This window comes from Vigna unguiculata, chromosome 2 (assembly GCF_037176805.1).
Source record: "Vigna unguiculata cultivar grain cowpea cultivar isolate G323 ecotype 2 chromosome 2, ASM3717680v1, whole genome shotgun sequence".
NCBI lineage: Eukaryota > Viridiplantae > Streptophyta > Magnoliopsida > Fabales > Fabaceae > Vigna > Vigna unguiculata.
This window is the reverse complement of record NC_140793.1, coordinates 18,074,586-18,098,830: the sequence shown is the minus strand read 5'-3', so window position 1 is coordinate 18,098,830 and position 24,245 is coordinate 18,074,586. Positions and strand designations below refer to the sequence as shown.

Sequence of the window (24,245 nt, the reverse complement as noted above, 5' to 3'; positions counted from 1 at the left end):
TCTTCTGTTCCTATTCCCAAAAATGTGAAGGAAGCACTTGATCATCCTGGATGGCGACAAGCCATGATTGCAGAAATGCAAGCTCTTGAACACAACCATACTTGGGAGCTCATGTCCCTCCCACCGGGCAAGAAGGCGGTTGGTTGTCGATGGGTATATGCAGTTAAGGTTGGCTCTGACAGTTAGGTTGATAGGCTCAAAGCCCGATTAGTTGCCAAAGGGTACACTCAGATTTATGGCCTTGACTATTGTGACACTTTCTCTCCTGTGGCGAAAATGACTGCTATTCGACTCTTCTTTGCAATGGCTGCCATTCGTCATTGGCCACTTCATCAATTGGATATCAAGAATGCTTTCCTTCATGGTGATCTTGAGGAGGAAGTCTGGTATGGTGTGCAAATTGCATCGCTCTTTATACGGCCTCAAACAATCACCATGTGCCTGGTTTGGAAAATTCAGCTCCATTGTTCAAAGTTTTGGGTTAAGACGCAGTGAGGTAGATCACTCGGTCTTTAACTCGCATACTTCTCCTGGGAAATGTATCTACCTAATAGTATATGTTGATGATATAGTCATTACAGGAAATGATATTGTTGGCATATCTCAATTAAAGGAGCACTTGTGTAGGCATTTTCAAACCAAGGATTTGGAAGGCCTCAAATACTTCTTGGGCATTGAAGTGGCACAGTCTAAACATGGCATTGTAATCTCTCAAAGGAAGTATGCTCTTGATATCCTACAAGAAACTGGTATGATTGATTGTAAACCAGTAGAGAGTCCTATGGACCCAAATCAAAATTTAACAATTGAAGCAGGTGAATTATTCTCTGACCCTGAAAGATACAGGAGGCTGGTTGGAAAACTAATTTATCTCACCATTACAAGGCCAGACCTATCCTTTGTAGTTGGAGTGGTTAGTCAGTTTATGCAGTCTCCATGTGTTGGCCATTGGAATTCTATCATCCGCATTCTAAGGTACCTAAAAAAGGCTCCCGGTTGTTATATGAAGATCGAGGAAGCTTTCATGTCTCTGGATATTGTGATGCGGATTGGGCAGGATCTCCTATGAACAGACAATCTACTACTGGATACTATGTATTCCTTGGAGGTAATATTATTTCATGGAAAAGTAAGAAGCAGAGTGTAGTAGCTAGATCGACAGCTGAAGCTGAATATAGAGCCATGGCATCACTAACATGTGAACTTATATGGGTGAAGCAATTTCTTCAAGAACTTAAGTTTTGTGACATCAAGACTATGAAGATGTATTGCGATAATCAAGCTGCTTTCCACATTGCTTCAAATCCAGTGTTTTACGAGAGAACAAAACATATAGAAATAGACTGTCATTTTGTTCGTGAAAAGTTGTTGGCAAAGGAAATATGTACTGAGTTTGTGGGATCGAATGACCAACTCGCAAACATGTTGACCAAGTCATTAAGGGGACCTCGAATTGAGTTTATTTGTTCCAAGCTGGGTACATACAATTTGTATGCTCCAGCTTGAGGGGGAGTGTAGAAGTAATTAGTATATCTAGGCAATCATGATGTGTAAGCTAGGAGGTTGAGTGTTGGATAACCTCTAACCTAGCACCTAGTTGCAGCCTTTAATGTTTCAACTTCTTTGTATCTCCATCATATATATAAATATCAGGAACAGTAGAGGGGACTAATTAAGCCCTCAAACATATTTTGTCTGTTTTAATCTCAACTATACAAACTTGAATTTGGATGTGATAAATAATTAGAGAATTGTTCTCAACTGATGTATTTCATATATATATATATATATATATATATATATATATATATATATATATATATATATATATATATATATATATATATATATATATATATATATATATATATATATATATATATATATATATATATATATATATATATAGCTTTATCCTTTGGGATAGGTACATACACCCAAAAAGCAGCTTTATGAAATCTATATAGAAAATTCATATGATGGCTCTCTATCATGGTATTCTTTTTAGCCCCTCATTAATCTCTGTCCTGCTCATTCAGTGCCTTTTTAGATGCAGATTAGGATTTTGACCTTTAATGGGAATGAACCTTAGGGTCATTTAACCTTGGTGCAAATCTAACATCCGGGTGGTCAAAGAAGTAAACACAAGTTGCTAGATCCAACACAAAACTTGAATATAGGAATTTTGCTAACACAACTGTGAAGTACTTTGGATTCAATCTCTTCTTACTGTACTACAAGTATGTCTTGCAAATCCTTTCCTACACTGACAACTTAGCATTGCTTCTCTATCCAACAATCCCATGCTTCATTCAAAATGTAGACATATGATCAACATTTCCTTTTTTAGAGAATTTTTTTGAACAAAAGTCTATTGGTTCAGTATATTCCAACTTGTAGAAATAATTAGTATATCTAGGCAATCATTATGTGTAAGCTAGGAGGTTGAGTGTTGGATAACCTCTACACCTAACACCTAGTTGTAGCCTTCAATGTTTCAACTTCCCTTGTATCTCCTTTATCATTTTTATATAAATATCAAGAACAGTAGAGGGGACTGAAGAAGCCCTCAAGCATATCTTTGTTTGTTTTCATCTCAACTCAACTCTTGATTAAAATGCAAATATTCTCATCTAGCCTCTCAATTTTCTTAGATGTCTGACACCATGTGACACAGTCAATGTTTGATAAATTTCCATTATGCAACCATCCTTTACTTCTTGAGTGTGAAACTAGACATTAAAATGAGTGGTTCGATAGCGGCTCCCATTGCAGGTGGCATGATAAGCCCAACAAACAACAAATCTTGCATACATCTTTAGAAAGGATCTTTTAACCTAACTCAACCTTACAAAATCAGTTTGTAAGGTGAGGTTTGCACGTACTTGTATACTGGAAAATCGTCTTATTTCTAGCCGATGTGGGATTTTTAACACAATATAACGTACTCATTGTTACAAGCTAGTTTGTCTAGGCAGTTAGATGGTGACTGAGTATTGAGTCACTCTTATATAAAGCATCCTTCTCTGCACTCTATTTTTGTGAAATCATTTACAAGTAGTCTAGTCTTATTTCTCTGTTTTCTCTGAATTCTATTAAACTGAGCAATGTTTTATTTGATGTAACCAGAGGTACTATATGTTTTGATTTTATGCAACTGACATTACTATTTTGGGACTAAAATCTAAGTTTCCCATTCTTATTGGTTGGGGATGGTTTAGGGTTTTACATATCCTGTCAGAACTCTATTTTTGGAGGATATTCTGGAAATGTCGGGCTACAGATTGACTCCTGACAATCAAATTGATGATTATGGTCAAGAAAGGATTTGGAAAATGAACAAACAGTTGCCAGGAAAGAGGAAAAGCCAATTATCTTCTGCTGTGGAGGTACTTAAAAATTCTAAACATACAGTTTCTCAAACCTTGCCATGTATTTATTAACTTATTTCTGAAAAATATGACCAGGATGTGGTAAGAGTTGCTGATTTCAATTATTACAGTCCACAAACAAGGGAGTCTTTGTCTTGTTGGAATCCTGACTGTATTGGTTTTAACCTCATACAATATATATTGTGCAATATATGTGAGCATGAAAGACCAGGTGCCATTTTGGTTTTCATGATTGGATGGGATGATATAAATGCTCTGAAGGAGAAGCTCCTAACACATCCTGTCTTGAGTGATCCAAACCGAGTTTTGTTGCTAATGTGCCATAGCTCAATGGACAGTTTGGAGCAGGTAATGACTTGTCTTTGTACACTGCTTATGTATACTCACTAATCTCTGTACTTATTTTCTGCATTATTATTTATTTTTCAGTTTTTTAATAAATGGAAAAGAATGCTATTGCATGAGTACACAAGATTTATTTGGCATTCTGCTACTGTAATACATATAATTTTGTCATTGGAAAAGTTAGGTATAATGATTTTGTCCCCAAGCATGATATTTTTTTAATAATAGAAATTATTGTTTGCATAGTGCTGATAATGAAGGAAACACCTTGTACATGTCAATATCAAGACAAAATAGAGCATATTATATGACACAATTTTTGTGTTTAGAAGAGCTTGAAGCTTGCTTTTTGATTCTTCGGCCTCCCTTTCTTAAATAGGCTTCATAGCATATCTTTTACATAAATATGAGAGATTGAAGGAGATATACAATAAAGAAAATGATTATATAAGATATCCTAGGACAAATTATCAGGACTGCTAATTAAAGACATTTATACACATTAACAGTGCACTCTTCATCTTTACTATCTCTTGGTTCTATCCCATTCATAGGGCTTCATGAGTTAAATCTTGGGAATCCTATGAAGAAAAATATGGTGATGGCAAGGAGAGCTCCTCCACTTCAAGTGATTTCTCATTGACTAAAACAGATTCTGTCCATGAAGTGATATAAATTGTAATAAAGACACGATGATTTTGAGGGTGATAACATTTGTACCCACTTTTGTTTCAAGGATAACCAATAAAGAAACATTTAAGAGCTTTAAGTTCTAATTTACTGAAATGAAGATATCAAAGTAGACAAAAGCAACATAACCAGAGATTCAATGAGGTAGATTTGACACTAGGGTAGGAGAGTGAACAAAAGACAATAGAGATTCAATAAGATTGATATCTGTTAACAAGTGGACTTTAGGACTAACTCCACCCCACAAAACCGGCTTGTTGGGTGAGGTTTGTACTCACTTATATACTATGAAATGCCAAATAACGTTTGCCCATGTGACACGTATAAATGTGTCAATAAAAGTAATAAATCATTTTGTCCCAAAGATAGATTCTAAAACAGGACTTGAAATATTAGAGTTAATTAAATCAAAAGGAATTGCTATTGGGATATGATGCACAATATAGTGCTTTGACAGTTGAGAAATATCACAACAGTAAGACTCGATAGAATCTTTGGTAAATAGAGGAGGCATCAAAGAGTTAATAAGACTGAACGAGGGATGTCCAAGTCTTCTATACGATGAATGCATATTTGGGAAGTCTATGTTTTTTATGTTCTTCTTTGACTTACGATTTCCCTTGTTTTGCTGGAGTCCTTGGATTTGAACACATACAACTCACTTTGTTCATTAGTGATTAGAATTGTCTTTCTCATGGCAAGGACTTGAAAGACACAATAAGAGGAAGAAAACATTATTGAACAATTCAAGTCTTTTGTAGGTGTCTGTATAGAGATAAGTTTATTGGCCAATTGTGGGACATATATGATATCCTTCAATTCTATAGATGATTTATATTTTCGTGTCTACATATGGGTGTACTATCACAATTTGCAACTGTGATGAGTTGTTCTTTATTCATTTTACAATATGATATTTATAATAATCACACTTTTAAAAAAATGAAATAAAAATATGCGGAAATAAATGTGTAGATTTTAGGGATATTTTTCCTTATTACTATAGAGATATTAGATATTTTTTATTCCAATAATCCTTATTTACTACATATGCAGAGGTTAATCTTTGAAGAACCTGAAGATGGAGTACGGAAAATAGTGCTAGCAACAAATATTGCTGAAACGAGTATCACAATCAATGATATTGTTTTTGTTATCGACTGTGGGAAGGCAAAAGAATCATCATATGATGCACTGAATAACACACCTTGTTTGCTTCCTACTTGGATTTCTAAGGTTTCAGTTCAACAAGTAAGCTTATATTATAATTTTATCATTGTCAGTAATGATTATATCTAACATGTTCTATATTACTTGAAAGCATTTTTTATTCATGATGTCTGATATGTAATACTGGGTTCATTTATTTCAATTAACTTTTGAAAGAAAGTTTTGGAAACTGTTTCTTATCAGTTTAGTAGGCCGAGTGCTGTATTTGGAGTGGTGGCAATATGCTTAGTCATAGAGCTATGTGTTTCATTTAAATAAAGGCAAGGCTATGGGCTGGTCGAAGTTTTTTTGTTTTAGAAGTGGAGTAGTGACTGAAAAACATGACATTTGTGTTATATGATTACATGGTTAACGTTTCACTATATGTAAATCAAGTTTCTCAATTACAATTTAGTTTTGAAAAACTTTCAATTATAGGGAAGTGGGTACTATACTTAGTTGGAGACTTCTATGGAAATATTTGTTGGAGATCTTATATTCGACTAAAGATATAACTAAATTATAGTATATAAGTGAGTGTAAACTTCACTTTACAAGCTGATTTTCTTGATGTTGTGTTAAACTTAAAATTTACATTAGAATAAGATTCAAATACAAAATCAAGGATAATGACATATAACTAATTATGACCTTTAGTCCTTGAAATTTGTGTCAAATTTTATTTATGTTCCCAAAGATGAAAGTGATTTTTTAGTTTTTCAAATTTTAAAAATTTTAGTCCCTCAAATTGTAGTCCTCCAAATTAAAAGATACTTGTAGTCCCTGAGATTAAAATTGTTCTTTTAAGTCTTCTAAATTGAATAATTCTTTTTGGTTATCAAAATTGACGTTGTTGTTGGCATAACTTGAACAATTTGAGAAATATGATTCATAATGGTTTTTGAAATATATTTTACTTTTCTTCCCTTCTCCTTTTCTCGTTCTTCCCTTCTCCTATTGTTGTTGATTGAGTGATTGGTATGGTATTACTATTACTATTAGATGTACCTGGCTTAGGCCCGTCTCTTTCTATTTTCTTATTTATAAATACATAACTCTATGTGCTCTACACATTAAGGATTCAGCCTATATCTCTCTTTTATTCTAACAATTCCAATGATGTAGTTTGTTTTTATCTTCTTTCTTTGTTACATCTTTGTAACATTGTCATTTATGGAGTTTCCACCAAAGTTTTATTTTGAGATTAAAGTAAAGTTGCCTGTGACTGGAATTGTGTGAACACAATGTTTCATTTTGCTTTATTAGATGTTGGGGGTTTCAAATTATTTGCGAACTTATCTTAAAACAGTATCTGGTAATCTAGATTTTGGAGGTTTAAAATTGTTACGGATTTTTTCTGAGATTGTTAGCCATGCGTGTAGACATTGTAGTGACAAATTTGTAAGTTATTTTTAAATTATTAAACTAAAAAATCATGTTTAAACTTAACAGAACTAAAATATCACTTTTAAGTTTGAGGGACTTCAAAAACCACGTCTAAAATGATAGTTGACTCATGTTTTGGATTAAAAAGATATGTTAGCCAAAAATGTTAAAAAGTGAATTTTAACATTATTATTTTTGTTAGTGTCATTGAAGTGCATGTTAATAGCCACGTTAGTAAAGAGTATTGTGCTGTTAGTTCCAATGGACAAAACACATTTTCTGAGATTTAGGGACTTAAAAACCAAATTTTCAATTCTAAAGAAAATGACCCAAATTTGGGTGACTAAAAAATTTAAGCCTCGATTTTTATTCTTTTGGAACAAATAGTCTGACTGATAATCTTTAGGCTGAGTTCTATTTTTCCTCCGGCAAATATGTAAATATTTAACAGATGCTTTGGGATTGAATACTTTGCCAGTGGTATGTCGATATGACCTATAGTTGTTAAATCTTCCATATTAGGTGGAAATGTCATCATCATATTTGGTATGCAGTGTGCTGGTTTTTATGTTCCACTGAGTAAACCACAATCGAACAAATTGTGATGGTTCAAAACTGCAATTACCTTCCAATTATCCATTTGACTTTTTAAAGATTTTATTCTATCTTACCATTTAACGTTTTGTTTTTCAAGAGAAGAGGAAGAGCTGGTCGTGTTCAACCAGGAGAATGTTATCATCTGTATCCTAGATGTGTATATGATTCTTTCACAAAGCATCAATTACCTGAAATTTTGAGGATGCCGTTGCAATCTCTCTGTCTGCAAATCAAAAGTTTGAAACTAGGAAGTATATCTGAGTTTTTGTCTAGGGCTTTACAGTCTCCAGAGATACTTGCGGTAATGATAAACTCAATGCTCTAATTTTTTGTTATAACATTATCTCCAATTCATGCACAATTCTTTTGTTATATTTGAAACACATTAACGATCTTTTTCATAGGTTCAAAATGCAATTGAATATTTAAAAACAATTGGAGCTCTGGATGAGAATGAGAATCTGACTATTCTAGGTTGGTTGATCGTTATCAGGCATGAAAAACTGCTAACTAATTATTTTCATTTAAATTATAGTCTCAGTTTGCTTATCAATTGTCAGGGCGCCATTTGGTAGTGCTTCCTATGGAACCTAAACTTGGCAAGATGCTGATATTTGGTGTTATATTCAATTGTCTGGATCCTATATTAACAATTGTTGCCGGCCTTAGTGTTAGAGATCCTTTTCTAACACCTTCGGATAAAAAAGATGTAAGTTTTTTCTATTTTAGTGACCTAGAATTTTTTGATCTACTCCTAGTTTCAAACTGTCATCGCTACTTTTTCTTGTACACTTTTCAACATCTTTGTGTGTGTGTGCGTGTGTAAATAGAGGATAATTAGGTTAAAAGTAACCTCAATATTTTCTTATTGATTAGGAGAAAATATCTTTAAAATATTTCCCTTTATTTTGACATATCTTTCAATTCCTTATCGTAAAGTGTTTGGTTGTTACAAATAGAGGTGATGAAAATGTAAATGGTGTGATTGTTATTAATAAAATAATTTCACATTTTCCTACACATTCCCGATCTTGAGAGTTCTGTTTTCTTCGCTATGTAAATAGCCACCATTTTTGGTTGTTACAAATAAAGGTGATGAAAATGTAAATGGTGTGATTGTTATTAATGATATAATTTCATATTTTCCTACACATTCCTCATCTTGAGAGTTCTGTTTTCTCTGCCATGTAAATAGCCAAAATTCTCGCTATCAGTCTTGTTGATGTTGTTGAGGTTAGTGGTTGGCCAAAACGGTGCATCCCATGCTGGTTGTCACAATGTCGATAGTTCCATAACTAATGGAGTTGCCTTGTATCGTCATGCACCACCACCAGTATTGACGTGTTTACACTTGTGGTGGTCACCTGGCTGACAAGATCCCAGTGGTGGTTGCAACAATGACGATGACAGTTGTGGTGGCGACAAAAAAATGTATATATATACGATTACTGTCGAACTACAGCTCTAGATACCATTCTTTGTTTCTTTGCCACCACTGTGCTACCACCATAGTATAGCCTCCTCGTCATATTCCCGTTGTCATCATTGGGACGTGACACGATGATTCTGATCACACCGATGACGCGACCACTACACTACAAAAATCACAACAATTAGTGCTCTGATGTGTTGCCCTAGCCCTTGTGGGTCTGCAATTCATCTACCCTCTTCTCCGACTACGACTTCTATTGTCAAGCTCGCCTATCTGTTCTCTTTTCAAATCTATAGATCTCATCGTGATCGTTGTTCGTTGGAATTTTTTCACTTTTTTGATGCATATTTCTCTCACTTGGCAAACAATTTCTTGCTCTACAATTATCTATAACCTCTTGCTATTCCTATGTGTGATCCAGTTATGTCAATGTGCATTTATCTAGTGACAAATTAGATGTAACTAATTATGATACTTGGACATTAGACATTCAATCTTGGCCTCTTCATCTACGGGATGTCAAAAATGTTTTTCTTAATGGTGATTTGTTGGAAGAAATCTTATGGAGCAACCTCCAAGTTTTGCTGCTCAGGGGGAGTCTTCTTGATTGGTATGTTGTCTCTGCATAGCCTCAAGCACTCTCCTAGGTCTTGGTTTGGTAAATTTAGCATTGTTGTTCAATAATTTGGTATCACTTGGATCATTTAGTATTTTACCGTCGTTCAAGTGTTGGTTGTATCTATCTAGTATTATATATTGATGATATTGTACTTACATCAAGCGATCACCATGACATCTAATAGGTAAAACAACATCTTTTTCACCACTTTTAGACCAAAGATCTTGCCAAACTTTGATATTTCTTGGGGATTGAGATAACACAATTCAAAAATGAAATTGTTATTTTTCAAAAGGAGTATGCATTAAATATTTTAGAGGAAACTAGGTTAGTGAATTCAAAGTTTGTTGACACATCCATGCATCCCAATGCCAAACTCCTAATTAATTAGGGGGAGCCACTCTTAGATTTTGAGAAGTAAAAGCATTACACATCTTGTCACAAATTCTTATTGTGAAAGCAAATTGAATGGCCCTGCTGAAGAAGTACTACACTCAAGCCCCATCCAGACGCATCAGTTTCGAGTTGAAAAGGAATCTCATAGTTAGGCAAGGCAAGAAGAGGGGCTTCAGTCATGGCTTTCTTCAAATCATCAAAGGCTTGTTGCTCCACCATAGTCCAATGAAAGGCGTCCTTCAACAAATCAGTTAGAGGTGAAGCAATGGCAGCATATCCCTCTATAAAACCATGGTAGTTCCCCGTCAACCTAAGGAACCCACACAGTTGTTTCACACTACAAGGAACCGGCTACTCTTGCATTGCCACAATCTTGTCATTCTCTAGGTCAACACCCTATTCTGTAGTGATATGGCCTAGATAGACAACATTGGATTGTGCAAAAAAACACTTGAATCTATTAAAAAAAGTTTTGGTAATCCAATAAACATTGAAAAACAAGTTGCAAATGGTTCACATGTTCTTGTAAACTCTTACGGTAAACTAAGATACTGTCAAAGAAAACAATAAGAAATTTACGAAGATGATAGTGAATCAACTAATGCATGGTGCTCTAAAAAAGTCGATGGAGCATTGCATAAACCAAATGGCATGATGATAAATTCATAGTAGCCTTCATGAGTATGAAAGGTAGTCTTGTAAGACTCTCCTGGAAACATTTGGATCTAACGATAACCAGAGAGCAGATCCAACTTAGAAAACCACTTAGAACCAATTAATTCATTAAGAAGTTCATCCACGGTAGGGATTGGGAAGCGGTCCTTGTTCATGACGACGTTCAACGTGCGATAATCCACACAAAAATTGCCATATTGCGTCTTTCTTGCGCACAAGCATTGCTAGGGAAGAGAAAGGGCTCAAACTCTTTTGGATGATACCAGAATGTAACATCTCTTCAACCTGCTTCTGAAATTGAGGTTATCGATACATTGATAGGATTAGTTCCTTTCAAAGGAGGAATTTTGTGATCAGTGCGTCATGGTGGATGAAGCTTCTTTGGTTCGTCAAAAGTAGTGGAATAGCGATGAAGGATGGCCTCAATTTCTTGGAGCAAAGATTCAATTTTGTCATCCTCAGGAGATGAAGGTTGTGCCTGAATGTGATAATACTATTTGATTGAATCAGTGGCTTGAAGTCGTTTAAGTTGTTGGGATGAAATTTCACTGACTTTGGGTCTCGAAATTCCTTGGAGTTGCACTACTTGGCCCTTTCTTTTGAACCTCATAATTAATTTATCAAAATCAGTAAGTATTGGGCCTAGACTTTTCCGTCACTACACTCCTATGGGCAAGACAAAAAGGTCTTCAGTGAACAAATGTGGATTTGCACCTCTTTACACAACTTGGAGCATTGTACTCCTCCCCATTACCAACTTGAACAAAGAAACCTTAGGTCGGGGTGGTGTCAAGATTCAAAAAACTTCACCAATCATTCCTGCAAAAAATTATTTGTACTCCCACTATCTATTAAAATGGACAATTGGACATTGCCAATCCGGCCTAATACACACAAAGTTTGGGGAACCGAATGGCCCATGAGGGCGTGGAGGCTTATCTAGGTTGGGGAGGAATTGGGTTGGTCTTCTAATTCTGTTATGGTTGGATTCAAGTTAGATAATAATTCTTAAAACTCCTCATCAGCCATTGGTGGAGGTTTTGGAGCTAGGATTACCATATACTGACGTTTGCAATGATGACCTTGGACATACATATCATCATATTAAAAGCATAAGCCCTTTTCACGTTTGGCTTGGAGTTCTTCGACACTCATGTTCTTAAGGATTGGAGAACGATTGGAAGTAGCAAGGTTGGTTGAGTGGGATAGGGAGAAATGGTTTGTGTTGATTTTGGGTGGTTTTATGTGGTGTGTTAAGAATGGAGGCTGAGATGTTTATCATGGTTTTTATCATCTTTGTCCTCCTACACATGTTGGCGCGGTTGTCTTATCCAAGTTGTCCAATTTGGTGTGTGAGTCATGTCAGTTAGGCAAGCATAGTCATAGTTCTTTTTCTCATAGTGTCTAAAACGATGCTTCATCCCCTTTTGCGTTAATTCACTCTGACACTTAGGGACCTAGTCGTGTTAAGTCTTGATCTTAATAAGTTATCTTCTTGATCACACAATTATGTTTTTTTAGCGTTTACAAGATCACAAAAAAGATACAAGTGTTTTTCTCCTTTTGATGATTATTTTTTTTCTGCAGATACCACCTTCAATGGGTCTTCTTTTTACTTTAAAAATCATTCTCCTTCCAATATGTCTCCATCTAATATCGCCAATATTCTTAGTTCAGTCAATATTTCTGTTATTTGTGATACTCCATTTGTGTTCGCCGTCAATTTCTTTTCCACCACCACTTCAGGTTTACAGTTGCTGACATCGTTCTTAACAACCACCGAGTGACTTAACTCAAGTGCCAACTACTTTGTCTCCTCTAGCTTTGATAACTGAGTCTGTATCGTCACTCGAGTGCTGGATGTGTCTACTTGATAGTAGATGTTAATGACATCGTTCTTACAAGCAATGACACAACAATGTCATCTCCCAGATGAAACAACATCTTTGTGATCATTTTCAGACCAAAGATATTGGAAAATTCAGATATTTCTTGGGTATTGAGGTGGCACAATCCAATGATAGTATTGTTATTTCTCAAAGGAAGTATACATTGGATATTTTGGGAGAAATTGGCTTGATAAATTCAATATATGTTGACACACCCATGGATCTTAATACCAAACTTCTACCAAATCAGTGAGAGTCTATGTCAGATCCCGAACAATATAGAAGATTAGTTGGAAAATTGAATTATATATAGTTACTCATCCTAACATTTCCTTTGCAGTTAGTATGGTATACCAATTTCTTCATTCCCTTTGTAAAGATCATTGGAATGTAGTTATTCGTATATTAAAGCACATTAAAGGATCTTCTAGAAAAGGGTTGGACATGTGTGTCTCCATTGGTGGTAACTTAATGTCTTGGAAAAATAAGAAACAAAGTGTTATGGCAATATCTAGTGCACAAACAGAATATATAGTATGGTTATTATATGATTGTATATGTTCTGAATGTGTTGCGTGTATAATGCAGAACACACAATATTTATTTATACTATTGAATAGAATCAATTACAATAAAGACACACAATAATATGAAATCAATCACCCTAATTTACGAGATTATGTAACGGTTGATTTGTTAGAAATTTGTAATTGCTGATTATATTCTAACAATTATCAAAATTGCGAGTTAACTCATTTACTTGAAGGAGTTTACGTGCCCACTTATTGCTTTCGGGTTTACTCATAAGCAAACTCGTTTTTGATGTATAATTGGTAAACTCGGTAGTAGAATAGATGGAATCAAATGAACTCTAGTTCAAAAGCGTTTTTGCGAGTTCGAGGGGAAAATTTTTTAAACTGCGTTAGGGATTTTTTGTGGGCGGTCTTCATCTTCTATACTACTGCTCTTCATTCCTCCGACTGCCATGTCGCAAAACACCGTTGATTTGCTCGTGCTCGCTTGATCTCTCTTCGTCGCACTCTCTATGTCTCTCTCCTGATTTGTGGAAAACAAAACCCATTCTTGATGTTATGCATAGACAAGGTAACACAAAGTTGCGGGTTGGGTTAGTGGGCCTTATTGGTGGAGATTAGGTTTTTTTTTCTCCAATCTTATCACTATTTTGGATTATTGGGCTTAATACAAAGATGCTTTCTTTTTTTCAGGTAAAACATTACGATAATAATAATAATAATAAAACATATAAGTAAATAAAGTAATAGTTAAAATATAATAATATTAAATAAATATTTAAAAATAAATTAAGTATCTATGTATATTTTTTATATAAGGAAAGTTAATCTCAAATTTATTTTCACTATATTTAATAATTCCTGATTTTTGTTCTTGTACAGAGAAGTCACATTGACTTCGTTCTTTTACCTCAAACTGTTTACGCAACTCCTTTGAAATTAATTTTTACTGACCTCCCCTTGCACGGGTACCCAAACATGCATATGGATAATTGGGCTTGAATAATTATGTTATGAGCACACCTATTTCATATTTATAAGAAATAATAATAATTACAATAAAAGAAAAAAGAAATTAAGACGTAATCCTTACAATTAAGGGTAGACAATATTTCCCTGGTTACATAATTATGACTTTAGGACTTTATTTGATTTATCAAATTTATTTCTTGCAGCTTGCACAGGCAGCAAAGTCTCAGTTTTCCCATGATTACAGTGACCATCTGGCCATTGTGAGGGCCTATGATAACTGGAAGGATGCCGAAATAGACAATGCTGGACATGAATACTGCTGGAAAAATTTTCTTTCTCCACAATCCATGAAAGTTATTGACGCTCTTAGAGTGGAATTCTTATCCCTGCTCAAAGATATTGGATTAGTTGATAGAAACATGACCAGTTGCAATGCATGGAGCTATGATATGTATCTCATTCGAGCAGCTATTTGCTATGGCCTATATCCTGGAATCTGCTCGGTTGTGGTATGTTCTTCAACACTCCATATATGGTATGTATTTGTAGTAGATTTTCTGGTGTCTATATTTTAATTAGTCCATACTTTGTCGTGCGTATGGTGCAATTTCATTTGCAGCATAAGGATAAGTCATTTTCTCTGAAAACAATGGATGATGGCAAAGTGTTCCTACATTCGGTTAGTCCATTCAAATCATTTCTTCTTCTTTTTTTTGTAGTTTTGACCCTGATTCAATGTTTATTTTATTTGACCAGAATTCAGTGAATGCTCGCGAAACTAGAATTCCATATCCATGGCTAGTTTTTAATGAGAAGATAAAAGTGAACTCTGTATTTCTCCGTGACTCAACAGCTGTGCCTGATTCTGTGGTACTTCTTTTTGGTGGGAGCATCTCAAAAGGAGATACCGTAAGTTCCTTCTGATTCTTCTAATGGTTCTTATGTTTAGTCTAATCAATAAAAGGTTATGGTTATTATCCTCTAGTTTTTAATCCTATGTTGATTTACGGAAATTCCTTTCTTTCTTCCAGGATGGTCACTTGAAAATGTCGGGAGGATATTTGGAGTTTTTCTTGAAACCTGCTGTTGCTGACATGTACCAGAGTATAAGGAAAGATCTTGACAAACTTATTCACAGTAAAGTAAGTGCAGATTGGTTTCATTCATCTACCAACTTAACCTTGATATTCGAGTCATGCAACTGTAAGAGGAAAAAGAAACCATTGAAAGTAGAAGAGAAAGTCATATTTAACATAATACTGAACCGTATTAACAGCAAACAGGGGTCATACCTTTCCCGCTTCAATGAAGCTTAAAAAAGTGAAATTTTACTCCACATCCATAAACAACTACCGCCAACACTACCATTAGCGGTCATGAAAAAAAATATTAAATCTAGATGTGTTATAATTAAATTTTGATCAAGTTCTATATATACCATGTGAAACTAGAAGAGAAAGGAAAAACTTCTGGCATTGCAAGACTGATTTATCACTGTTCTCTTATTTTGTCGAGAGCTTGCGTAACAAAGTTCCTGACTAGCTGCACAATATTTAAAAGTACAAATAATGGTTAGCCTAACTATCATAAGAATAACTAGAAAGTGAACCATCTTAACAACAATTTTTTTCAACATGGATGTATATTTAAAAGACAAAGTGCATAATTTTCCAATGCAACATCTAGGGGCTGGACTTAATATTTTTAGGGGGCCTAAATAAAAAGTCATATTTACAAACTCAAATTTAATATTAAATATTAGTCTTAATTTGTACTGCTGTATTCCCCTGGAAAAAGAAAAAAAAACACACGGTAGATCTTAGGGGGAGAGTAATTTGACACTTGAATGCTTTGAATAGGCAGTCTCAAACCCTAATTAAATAAAATAGATAGTTTCCGTAAGCTACATTTTCTTGAAACTTTATATCAAGAATGAAAGAGAGATATTGAAAATAAAACCCTAATTAAATAAAACTTGATATGTACCCCTTTAACTGGCAGTACGTTGTAGCATCTTCTTTTGTTGGACCAACCTGCAATGACTGTAATTTCTATTTAAAATTATTGTTTGCAGTTACAGTTCCCGCAGATGAGCATACACACATTCCATGAGCTCTTATTTGCTATACGGTTGCTGATTTGCAATGACAAATGTGAAGGCAAATTCGTGTTTAGTTGCCAGCTCCTTAAACCATCAATGATGGCAATGCAACAAGCATTGGTTTCAAGAACAGACAGTGGACCCGGGGGTGATAATACTAAAGGCCACCTTCAAACATTGCTGACACGAGCTGGATATGGTGCACCCTTCTACACCACCACGCAATTGAAGAATAATCAGTTTCGTGCTACAGTTGAGTTTAATGGAGTGCAGATAATGGGCCAACCATATAACAACAAGAAGAATGCAGAAAAGGATGCTGCGGCTGAGGCACTGCAGTGGCTTATGGGTAGAATGCAAACAGGGAATGAGGATATCAGTCACATGACAATGGTGCTGAAGAAAAGTAAGACAGATCATAATTGAGCAATGAAACATCAAGATGAACTTTGTAAAATGAAAATATGGATCAAACTGAATACAAATTTTGTCAACAAACAAACGCCACCGCATCTTCAGCGAGCAACATGCTGGGGTCCACATTGGTCAGCTTCGTTGCAAGTCTTATCCCCGTAGTTACTTCCTCAACACACAATTGCAATTTTGTTATGCCGCTGACCAACATGGCCCCTAATGCACCTGTATACGTATGCACTTGTTAGGACACTTTACCTATATCACCGAGAAAGTTTACAGGTATATGTTAAATTTGTAAGACTTTATCTACACTAAAATGATTTATCGTCTACATATTTTAGCAATAAGTGGTTTTTTGTTTGTTTAGAAACTCTGTAATTTCCTTTATATTTTAATGCACACTGTATACAGAGTAGCATTGCATTCTCCCATCAACATTTGTTGTCTTATTAGAATTTTCTCTGATTGGCTTAATTTTACTTTTGGTCTCGAGGTTAAAATTGCTCAAGTTCAGTATTCAAAGTATCAAAATTGGAGGATTTTGGTCCTTCCATAAATCTTCCGTTTAACATATTTGATTGATGTGACATTGAATGATAATGTGGGTAGCTCGATGTTATCGATATTGGAAAATAGAAAATACCGGAGACTAAAAAATCTTTTATAAAGTTATAAGCATATGTTATCGATACTAAATAACGAACAATACCGGAGCTTAAAAAACTCTTTATAAAGTTATAAAGAAAACATAAGCTTTGGAGAAATTATTTAGAGGTGTTAAATTAAATTTTTTATATTTAATTTTTTTAATTAAAAAAATTATTTTTTTACTTAAATTATGTAATTCAAACTTTTCAATTTTTAATCTTTTTAATGGGATTTATTGAATTCACGTAAATAAGTATTATAATTTTTATTTTTTTGAATTCACATAAATGAGTATTTTAATTTTTATTTCAATTCAAGACTATCCAACTAATTCATTGTATGCAGTTGAAAATGAAAAATATCAACATTTTATAAAGTTGGATTATACTAATTTGAGAAAATATAATTAGGGTTCATGCTAATTTCATACAAAAAATTTCTAAAATCATAGTTAGGGTTCATACTAATTTGAGAAAACTTAATTTGGAAGAAATATCGTACTGGAAGAATCATAGATCTAATATACATCAATCATACTAGGATACTGATTCATGAAATCATGTGAGTATACATTATTCGTTCTCTCTGTTCTTCAATTTCTTCTTTCTAATTTGTCTTTCTTTTATTCCACACTTTCTTGATGACTTGTTGTGGAAAAACTTATAATCAGATATAGAACCTTAATTTCTTAAATCTAGTTATTAATCAAGGTTCATCAAATTAATTTTTATTTTACTTTATAAACAATAAAAATATAATATATATATATATATATAACTTAATAAAAATAATATAATAATATAAATTTTAAATATATATATATATATATATAAATTTTAAATATATATATATATATATATATAATTAAATTAAAAGTTTGGAGAACCATGACTCTCTTAATCCAAAACGAGGTCCGCCAATAAAAGAAAACATCAGGTTAAAAGAAATATAATATATACATTATAAGAAAAATAAAAATATAATTGCTGTGCAAAAATAATAATATTATATTTAAAAATTCAAATATGAAAGTAAAGAAAAAGAAAAGAAAAAGATTAAGTAGTTGGCCCTTAACAAAAGTTAAAAAAAGACATGCAATTGACTAACGACGACAGGTGGTGGCTGGCGGCGAAAGACAACGGTGCATGGGCAGAAGTTTAAGCATTACTTAAATATTAGGTTAAATCCAAAGATTTTATCGGGCTATAAAAATCCAAAATTTAGGGGTTTTCTTTTTTTAACTTTTTTTTTTTACCTTCAAAATTTTGAACTGTTCTGCTCTTGATTAAGGATGTGAAAAATATTCATATCCGCGGGTATTCGCGAATGAAACATGCAACGGTTAGGAAACGAATATTAAAAATGGATATCCGTTATCTGTGGGTACATGTATTTTTTATACCCGCATGTTAACGGGGCGGGTACGAGTATCATAGTATCCGTACCCGTGGATACCCGTACCCGCTAAACTTTAATTCACAAAAATACCTATATATTAGTATAAAACTGACCTAATTTTTTCTAAGCTGCACATCTTGTCTTCTGTCTTCTTTCTTTCAGCTTCAAGTATTGATATATTGTCTTCTTCTAGCTTCTAGGTACACCCTTGACATTCTTCTCTTTCCTTTCTTTGAAATTGGGCATATACATCAAACCTTATATAGATAGTGACATTTATGGTATGTTTTTTGTCAAATGATGGAATCAAAATAAGAATACTTGACACGTGGCAGTTGAGGTTTATTATTTGTTTATTGTGTTTATTTTTCAGGAATCAATAAGAGAAAGTGGACTTGTTGATCAAAGCACTAATTAAAGAATTTCTATTGTGTTGAACGTCATTTTATATTTACTTTTATAATTATTTGGACTTGTATGAACTTGAATTTATTTGAACTTTATTTAAAATTTATGACAGTGATGTATTTTTATTTTATTTTATTTGAATTTATGATTAAATATTTGTTTTTTAAATAATTTTGTAAATACCCGCAGGTACCCATAGATACCCGCGAATATGAAAAAAATAAGTGGGTACCCGCATAACGGATACCCGACGGATATGGGTACGGGTACAAAGTGAATATTTATCCAGCGGGTAGGGTACGGGGGAGCCACTACCCGTACCCTACCCGCCCCGTTAACATCCCTATTCCTGACCTTCAGAAAAATAAATGAAAATTAAAAAGTGTATTGATAAGCAACAATTATGTGTGTAATTATGAGTGTTGGTGGGTCAACAAACTTATTTACTGTCATTTGTTTAATATAGGATTATTTATGTTTTTGTCCCTCATGTTTCAGTGAAATTTGAAATTAGTATCTCTTCCAAACTTTTGACCAATTTAGTCCATCTTTATAAATGCGTAGATTTAGTCCTTTTAACCAAATTTTGTTAAGTTTATTTGACATTTCAAACACATTTTACGATAATATTTTAGTTAACATTAAAGAGAAAATGTGTCAAATGGTGTAAACAATTCAAATACTATCATGAAATGCGCTTGAAACGTTAGATAAACTTAACAAAATTTGGTTAAAATGACTAAATTCACGTATTTCTAAAAATAAAAGACTAAATTGGTCAAAAGTTTTGAAGAGGGACTAATTCCAAATTTCACTAAAACTTGAGGGACCAAAAACATATTTAACCTTTTAATATATTACTAACTGAGATGCACCCCCAAATGACTAGTTCTATGAAATTGAAACGGAGTTCTCAACTATGAAAAACTGTTTTCTTCTTTCACTTTTTCAACAACATTGTGGTACTCATCCTCATGTGCTTGTATGGTCCACTTGTGATTATTGGTCAGTTATTCATTGAACTTCTTCTCCTTCAATTTTGTTTAACTTTTGCTTCAGCTTTGGCCAAGTATTTTTACATTATATATATTTTGAACATAATAAACGCGGATTCCGGATATATATTGCTTCAACTTCCCGGAAAGTGACATTTGCTTTCATCATCAAATAAATTCCCAACCTTCTGGACGTTGATATTCGGTACAAGATTTTTTGGAGTGCCTTCTAGATGTCCACACCCAGTTATCAATGTCACTGGATGTCGACTTCCGGTAGTAGTTGTTCCCGAAAGGGAAGCTTCCAAAAGTCAAGATGCGATAGAGTGTTTTTTCGTGCCTTCCGAAAGTTGAGCTTCGATAAAGGTTTGTTTGGATTGCCTTTTGGATGTCGACATCCGATTACCATGGTCATCAGATGTCAAGTTTCAGTAGTAGTTGTTCCCGGAAGTGGAGCTTCTGGAAGTCAAGATCCGGTAAAGGATTTTTCTGACGCCTTTTGGAAGTTGAGCTTCGAGAAAGGTTTGTTTCGAGTGCCTTCCGATTGTCGACATCCACTTACCATTGTAATCAGATGTCGAGTTCCGATAGTAGTTGTTCCCGAAAGTGGAGCTTCCAAAAGTCAAGATGTGGTAGAGGATTTGTTTTAGCGCCTTTTGAAGTCAAAGATCCGGTATAGGTTTTTTTAGAGTGGCTTTCGGATATCAACATCAATTACCAAGTTCCGAATGTTGAGTTTCGGTGTTATCTTTTCCTGGAAGTGGAGATGCCATATTTGTATGTTTCGAATTTCAATATCCGAAACTTTCATTTTTCTTATAATTTTCTTTTAATCTTTATTCAAAATATTTCTTATAATTAATATTTTGTAAGGTTTATTAATTATTTATGCATTTAATTTATTTGCTTGTTTTATGATTTTTTTTTTCATTTTAGATAACTTATTATTGAAAAAGTTTGTATTGTAGGTGGTAAGAATATTCTTTGTATCTAGAATAGAAGATCTCTCTTTAAGTTTTATGGAATCATAAGTAAATTTTAGTTTCATCTCATATTTCTCTTCTTTTTATAAATGAGATATGCGAGGGAGACTATACAGTTAATTTTATAACTAATGAGATATTTCCCACATGTGATGAGTTGACTCAGTGGGTTTGAGGGATAACTTCTGATCTTGGTTTTTGTTGTTGTGATTATATGATCTAATAAAGCTAATGGTCAACCTAGGAGGAAGAAATATGTATTGTTAGGCTGTGAAAGGGGTGGTAAGTATAGGAAGTGCAAAACTGATGTTCAACCTAGTGTTTCCGGCATGAGAAAATGTGATTGTCCATTTAAACTAAGAGACAAACTAATTTTTAATGGAGATGGTTGGGTGTTGAAGGTAATGTGCGGATATCATAACCATGACTTGTCACAAACTTTAGTTGGTCACTCATTTATTGGGAGGTTAAAATCTACTAAACATTTCTTTCCTATTGATATATGAATAAGAGTCAAGTCAAGCCTGCAAATATTTTGCTCACTTTGAAAGAAAATAATGAGTGTAATGTCATAACGATAAAGCAAGTATATTATGCAAGATACACTTATAAACAAATGTTGAGAGGTTCGAGAACTGAATTACAACACTTGATGATACTATTAGAACGTGATAATTATATCCACTAAAGTAGATGTCAAGACGAATCTAAGGTGGTTAGTGACCTATTTTGGATACATCTTAATTTTGTTAAATTGTTGAATGCATTTAATATTAATTTCTTAGTGACCTATTTTGGATACCAGCTACAAAACCAACAAATATTGATTGTCATTACTTAAGATAATTTGGGTGCCATCTACAGGCTTGACTTTCTTTGTTGGGTTTGCATTCTTATCTAGTGAAAGACAATCTAATTTCACTTGGGCTCTAGAAACGCTTAGAGGATTATTCATGACATCTGAGGATGGTCCACAAGTAATTGTGAGTGATAGAGATCTTGCCTTGCTAAATGTTATTGCCATTGTATTTCCTAGGTTATCATCTGCTTTGTCGATTTCACATTAAGAAAAATGTTCAAGCAAAAGGAAGATGAAAGGTGTTGGTCTTTCTAAGCCACCCCTCAACAAAAACCAATATGAGGCCCTTATCGGCGGTATTCATAACATATATCACATAGAGGCATGAAACCATAATTTTGGACAAATGGCTCAATAGTCTTATAACACGTTCCAAATCTTTTTAATTTCTTACCATGGGACACTAACTTCATGTCCCATCGATCCCAATAAAAAAATTACATAAAATATTTAAACTCATCCACCAATTTCAGCAAACTATTATTGACGTACTATACTAACCTAGCCCTCCCAAATAGCACGTGCAACATGATCAGCATAGTCGGTCAACAAAGAACTATCCTCGAGTTCTCCAGGAAATCCTCCTAAATCATGGTCCACCTGCTCCGGAACAAACTCCTATTCCTCGATAACTTTCTCTTACTCCTCATGAATTTATCAGTAAGAGTTGATGATGGACCAGTTTCTCCATGACGATTCTGGCCCATTTTATGGGCAGATGTCATGGGTTTACGTCCAAGCTCTTATTGCTCAGAAACCTCAACATGTGTAGAGCTCTCGCCACGAGGTACAAAGGCTCCTCCTATTCTAGCCATATCTATAATAAACAAATTCAAAAACATATTAAAATTAAAATTAATTACAATTAAAAATTACAACATAACATAAAAACACAAATAAATAACATAACAACTAAACTAAAAAATATAGATAAAATATTTCAAAAATCCTCAAAATAATAAAATTTTAAAGTTTAATCACACAGAAAGTCCCTGTTTTTGTTCAAAAATTTCAATAGGGTTCTCAGATTTTAAGTCGTCCCAACTGAGTCTTTTTTTAAAAAATATGTATTAAATATGTCCAAATCGTTAATGTTGTTAAAATCTTTAACGACAATGTATATTAGGCACTATTCGTGGACATATTTTCTAACGTGGAATATAATATGTGGTATAGGTAAAATTAGGAAAATCTGAAGGGGAAATTAGGACTTAGGTTAAAAATTAGGAATTTCTTCTATGATCTTGAAGTGAATGACATTGTGCATTGCCATCAGTTGAAGGAGCAAGGAAGGATACAGGATGAAGATTTGGGTGCGTTCTTCGTTTATCGAAGTAGTTGGTTAGGACATTTGGGTGCATTCGTCGTTGATCGAAGCACTAGTTGAAGGAGCTATCAGTAACGAAGATGAGTTCGTTTTCGTTGTTGGGTTTTTGTCTTTTGTTTGACTTCATTCGTTAATTGTTGTGATTGTTGGTTTGTGCGTATGATTTGGTTGGTGGGTTTTATTACAGTTCATTCCATATTTGGTTTGTTGTTTTGTTGTGAGATTAATTGGTTAGGTAGGTTATTTTAGTTCATTCCATATTTGGTATGGTGGTGGGGTTGCGCTTTTTCGTTTTTGTCCCCCATGTGGGTGTCGTTTAAAAATTTGTACAAGTTGTGGTTCCCCATTTGGGTGTGTGGGTGGTAGGGACTAGAATTTGTTAATTAATTTGTGGGCATATATATATATATATATATATATATATATATATATATATATATATATATATATATATATATAATTTAAAGTTAATTTAAAATATTTATAGAAATATTTAATAAAAACATTAACTTTAGTAAGAATATCACCATAAAATTTATAAAAAAATAAATTTAGTAACAATTTAAGGAAGAACAATATTGCTTCATTTTTACAAAATTTGGGACTAAATTGAAATTAAAAACAAATATAGGGACCAAATTGAGTCACTTTGACACGTAGCACAACTGTGAAGTGACACGTATCAAAAAAATTAAAAAAATAAAAAAAAAACAAAAATTGACACGTGGTGTTGACTTTAACACTGTTTGGTCAAAGTTAACGGTGAGGAACAAATTGAGTAATTTTTAAGAAATGAGGACCAAATTGAGACAACGAAAAACTTGAGGACCATAATGAAATTTCTTGACAAATAGAGGGACCAAAAGAGTAATTTAACCTATATTATAATTATAAAACATATATGTGAGAAAGGGGTGATAGATATTAGGTTAAGATATATTAGCTTTCAGATGGAATATTTTGTATATACATAA

At 33.7% G+C, this 24,245-nt stretch overlaps 1 protein-coding gene across 1 annotated transcript in view; it reads left to right on the top strand.

Annotated features, from left to right (window-relative positions):
* LOC114173675 (DExH-box ATP-dependent RNA helicase DExH5, mitochondrial-like) overlaps positions 1-17,116 on the top strand; it is a 34,360-nt gene extending 17,244 nt beyond the window's left edge. Inside the window, exons 9-19 of the mRNA XM_028058192.2 lie at positions 3,222-3,389; positions 3,468-3,740; positions 5,484-5,678; positions 7,717-7,920; positions 8,024-8,093; positions 8,180-8,328; positions 14,339-14,644; positions 14,755-14,814; positions 14,892-15,044; positions 15,167-15,277; positions 16,210-17,116. Of these exons, the coding sequence (XP_027913993.1) occupies positions 3,222-3,389; positions 3,468-3,740; positions 5,484-5,678; positions 7,717-7,920; positions 8,024-8,093; positions 8,180-8,328; positions 14,339-14,644; positions 14,755-14,814; positions 14,892-15,044; positions 15,167-15,277; positions 16,210-16,662 (2,142 nt within the window). The 3' untranslated portion in view covers positions 16,663-17,116. The remainder of the gene's footprint in view (positions 1-3,221; positions 3,390-3,467; positions 3,741-5,483; positions 5,679-7,716; positions 7,921-8,023; positions 8,094-8,179; positions 8,329-14,338; positions 14,645-14,754; positions 14,815-14,891; positions 15,045-15,166; positions 15,278-16,209) is intronic.
* Positions 17,117-24,245: the final 7,129 nt, after the last annotated feature.